We start from the raw sequence: 5000 nt of genomic DNA, 5'->3' as shown, positions 1-5000 counted from the left end.
GACAGGTTTCCCACCGAAGTGACCACACCAAATTGCATACATTTTCCAGAACTTTTTCCATACCAGACTGAACATTTTCCATACCAAACACAAAGCCAAACAGACCCCTCCCCCCCCCCCCACCCCCAAAAAAAAACAACAACCACTAAACAATTCATCTGCTACACCACTAGTGACAAAGACCAGGCGTCAATGTTCAATTTCATCATTTTTTCTTTCTTCAATTTTTTTAAAATGCAATAAGCTCTTCATTGAATGATACCAGTCCAAGAGTCTTTCCATGAAATTCCAAGACTTTTCCAGACCCTGATGGCTAAAACGTATTTTTCACAGACTTTACCAGCCCTGCAAACCATCCTCTTTATTTTCTCAGCCTTCCATGACTGTGTATGAAGTGTGCACAGCGTCTAACCTTGCTCAGGCGATCCATGAGGTCGTTGGTCTTGGCCTTGCCAGGTGTGGTGGATGCTTCGCTTCCATCCGCCACCACGTCGGGCCACACACGCAGGTCATGCATCCCTTTACGCAGCTTTCTGGAAAGTCAAGTGAACTTTATCATCTCTTATAAATAGAACCCATTAGTAAGTGTTGTCTTCTGGCAAAATTCTGGAGAAGAAATCTATTCTTATGGAGTTTTCACTTCTTTCTCTTTTGACTGTTCTGGAGCATGGCCAGGTTTGTAGAGTTGTACATGGCCTACGATCAGACTGCATTCATAACATGTTTCCAAGTACTCAGCTTACAAGACATCTGATCACAAGTGAATCATGCATGTGCAATTCCCCTTCCACACATGGCACCTTCCTGGTCATTCATTCACCAGCATACACACACACACACACACACACAGTATCAACACTGGCACATGTATGCAGTTAAAGTGTTGATGTACAGGCACATGCTACACACACTGACACACACTGACCCTCTTGCTGTACAGTATGATGGAGGTACAGGCACATGCTACACACACTGTCACACACTGACCCTCTTGCTGTATAGTATGATGGAGGTACAGGCACATGCTACACACACTGTCATACACTGACCCTCTCTTGCTGTACAGTCTGATTGAGGTGCCTCCCACAGGCACTGCCCGGAAGGTGCCCTCGATGTCCCAGATGGTCAGAGCCAGAACTGCGTTCCTTGGTAAACTGCTCAGCTGGATCGGCAACTGCAGCCACTCATTCCAGCTGAAAATACAACACACAACACATACCCTTTTGTGCACACATAATAAAAACAATAACCATAACGATAACACTACTACAAACAACAACAAAACAATAATGATAATAGTAGTAATAATAATAACATGTAGCCAAGTGCACAACTGGCTACCATTACGGCTTTACAACACAAGCCGAAAGCTGAACTATAGCAGCATTTTTCACAGCTTACCTGCTGGCCTTCAATGACTCACGCATAACGCGTGACACCATTCCAACTTTGAAAGCAAAGCTCATTCTAAACAACTGCTTCAAACATTTATTAAATCAAGTCTCTGTATCATTCACTGCCAGACATGTCTGTTGTGCTTATATACACACACACTGAAATCAGTTAGAAGCATATCTGATTTTAGTTAAATCGTTTCGTCAGTGCAGAGATTTCAACTGACTAAGATTACATCATTTCGTCTTTTCATCACACATAATGCTACAGTTTACAATTCTGTGACTGCTATTGGAAAGTAAAACAACACTATTATAGTGTATGGATGAGAACAGATCAGGAACTTACAAGATACGGGGCCGATTTTCATTGTCGACACTTAGCAACAATCACTACATGACCAGCATTGCTTGATGACTTGGGCTCAGTTGAAAACTGTTTCTGACACACCATATTTAATTAAATATCTCTTTTGTTGATCAGTAAACTACAAGTATTATGTACTGGCAAAAATGTTGCAATTCCATCTTTAAATCTACACCATTTGTGTTTTGTAATTTTCAACGATGTACTTGTTAAAACTGATCCTTTACAGGTGACTAAAATTAAGATTATAAATTCATCTTAAATAATCAACACTTCATTTTATACTCATTAGAAAGGTGATGTTGAGCTCTTTTATTTGCAACCTATCCGACGTAAATCGGTTCAGGGATCATTTAGAAATCTATCACTGAACACACAAAAACAAACAGATTATTCAAATATGCAGCCAAACAGACGCGATTTGCTCGTAGCCATTGAGTACGATCATTGCAGTTCGCATAACTCGCATAAATAGGTGAAGCATGTGACCAGTGGTCACTTTCACACCTGAGCCTCCTTGTGGCTATAGCCTGCTCTCTCTGTCTCTCTTTCTCTCACTGTGTCACACACAGTGTGTGTCGTCCCAATGGCCAGCGTCGCACATCCTCGCTATATATACTTTGTGTCAAATGTGTTGATATTGTCATAGGTTGGTTTACTTGTTTCAATTATTGTTTTGACATGTAGTCACAGCTTGACTATGACTGATCTAGATAATCGCCATGTCATCATTTGATTGTTTCGAACGTCAGTCAGTGACGTCTCTGCCCACGGATAGTTTATTTGACTGTTTTAAAACAGTCTATGATGACACGTTCTTTCTCATTTGCTCTCACTGATGAAGGTTAGGTTTTACATGTCCCGTGTTGAGCGGAGAAGATTTAAATGTTGAACACAGGCTGTACTTAACTGTGTTTATGTTTGACACAACTGGATAATTTGTGTAAGTTCATTCAGCACTTAATGGTCAAGCCATGATAGTTCTTCCAATCATTGTATTGAGCATGTACTGTTTGGTTTCTCAGTTTGCCAATGTTTAATATCAAAGCCACTGATTCCATTATCATTTCTATTATTCATGTATTATTTTACATGCTGATATCAGTTGTACTGCTACAGTGTTTCACTGACTCTCTGTACTATTGCTTGACAGTTATGCTGTGCTTAGTCAGGACCCATATTCTGTTGTGATGATAACAAGATAGTGTTGGATTAATATCAGTTATTGGTTAAAACCATCTGGTATGTATCACAGTCTGGTAATTGTAATTTAGCTATCAAGCTCTTTCCTATACAGCTTACTCCACTATAGTGCTACATGATAACTGATTCATTCAAGTCAATGACACAGAATAAGCTTTACATAATAAGATAAGATAAGATAACTTTATTATCTCCAACTGGAGAAATTTGGTATTAAAAAAATCTATACTGTCAGTGTACTTTCACTAAATCAGCTTAGCTTCAACCACTATTTAAATGTATTAAAAATGTCATTTGCTGTCATTGTTTGGTCTTCACACATATGCATTGTTTATGTTGTGTTGTTGCCTACTCCAAACCAAGTGATAGTCTTTCCATTGTAATATATGATGTGCTTACTATCCACTTGCATTCCTGACATGTTGTTGTTTGTGTCTTCTATGCACTGTTTCTTTATCTTCTCCTTCTTTACTTAACTATTGTAAATAAAACAATAGTAAAACCCTTTTGTGACTGGCCTATCCATGTCTCTGACCTATGTGCTGATCTTTTCTATCCTTTCATCTTCAAACTCTTTAATTCAGTAAATTAGTAATTCTTTTGTACTGTCCCCTTTACCATACACCACTCAGGCACAAACGGTGCTATGAAAGTGGCGTCACCGACAGGATATTGATCCATGACAAAATTAATCCAAGATTACTCCTTTTAATATTTTAATTCTTTAATCCTCTTATCCAAAATTCAACTCATTCACAAATTAAACCCCCTTACCACTCATATATTCTTCATTTCCATTACAATAATAACAATTATAATGGACACAAAGCAAGAGGAGAAAAGCCACAGAACAAAATACACACACATACAATCATCATGAAAACATTAACAGACAAGAATGGAGACTACCAAATACAATACATGAAACACCACAGACACAACAAATTAAGGATGGACCCAATGTAGTCCAGTCATTCCTGATGACAGTAATGTCTAACATCCCTTAAATTAAATGAAAAAAAAAATCATAATAAAAAAAAAAATCAAACAGCATCAAATCTTGAGCGGAGACAAACAAAAGTTCTTTTAAATTAGACATTCATATGTACACATACATTTTGAATCATTAACCGAATCAATGGGATAAAAGACAAAACTTACAAAAACATGGAGATAGAAGGAAAGAAAAACTACTGATGGAATGAGTGAGACAAACAAGAACGGACCAGCAATTCACAAACTGAACACTCATCCCGTTAACCATAATTTTCAAAACTCCACTTCTTTTCTACTCGATGCTTATTTCTAAATGAATATTTGCTTTTTAGCATCATGCATAAAAATTGCATTCTGGTTCCCAGTAAAGTTTCATTCCTAAATTCCTAAGTTGAAGTTGTGTAATGATATGAGAATCGTGGTGACTGTTCTTCATATTTGTGGGAGACAACATACACTTTCAACCAGACTGTTCACTGTAGCTACTTATTCAACAGCTTTTTAACAATGTCAGGCAACTGTAACTATTCAAGTGATGTACATTCACATAGTTATATGGAGAGAAAGTTTGATTATCAAAGTCATCTACGCAAAACCTTTCAGAAATACTATGTATATTCAATATGTTTTTCCACTGATTTAATGAAGTTATGCATGCAGGAACTTCCACTTTTTTGTTTAAATTCAACCCATGCCATGATGCAACAAAATTCATTGTGCATGAACAGGAGAAACACAGCACAACTTTACAAACCTGTTTTTTCTATCATTATCACTAAATCACTCTCAGGTTTTGAGAGTTTTTAACCAGGTGTCTGAAAGAAAATCTCACTTATCATTTAAAATTAAACTTTAAACTAGACATAACAGGAACGTGAATGTGAATACAAAGATTTATAGCACAGAACTGTGTTAAGTTCCATGTGTGTTTTCAATTAAAGATGAGTTTTGTTTTCAATTAAAGATGAGTTTCAACTTTGTTATAATACATGTATGTATTACTAATATATGAATACTTCAACTCGGATAATTTTCAGACA

General features: G+C 37.1%; 1 protein-coding gene across 2 annotated transcripts in view; it reads right to left on the bottom strand.

Annotated features, from left to right (window-relative positions):
- LOC143281973 (phosphatidylinositol 3-kinase catalytic subunit type 3-like) overlaps positions 1-5000 on the bottom strand; it is a 48855-nt gene that overhangs the window by 38969 nt on the left and 4886 nt on the right. For both annotated transcript variants that reach the window (XM_076587334.1, XM_076587335.1), the window contains 2 exons: positions 1050-1193; positions 413-533 (listed from right to left, as the gene is read on the bottom strand). In XM_076587334.1, the coding sequence (XP_076443449.1) occupies positions 413-533; positions 1050-1193 (265 nt within the window). The remainder of the gene's footprint in view (positions 1-412; positions 534-1049; positions 1194-5000) is intronic.

This window comes from Babylonia areolata, chromosome 5 (assembly GCF_041734735.1).
Source record: "Babylonia areolata isolate BAREFJ2019XMU chromosome 5, ASM4173473v1, whole genome shotgun sequence".
Classification (NCBI taxonomy): Eukaryota; Metazoa; Mollusca; class Gastropoda; order Neogastropoda; family Buccinidae; genus Babylonia; species Babylonia areolata.
This window is presented reverse-complemented; position numbering and strand designations above follow the sequence as displayed.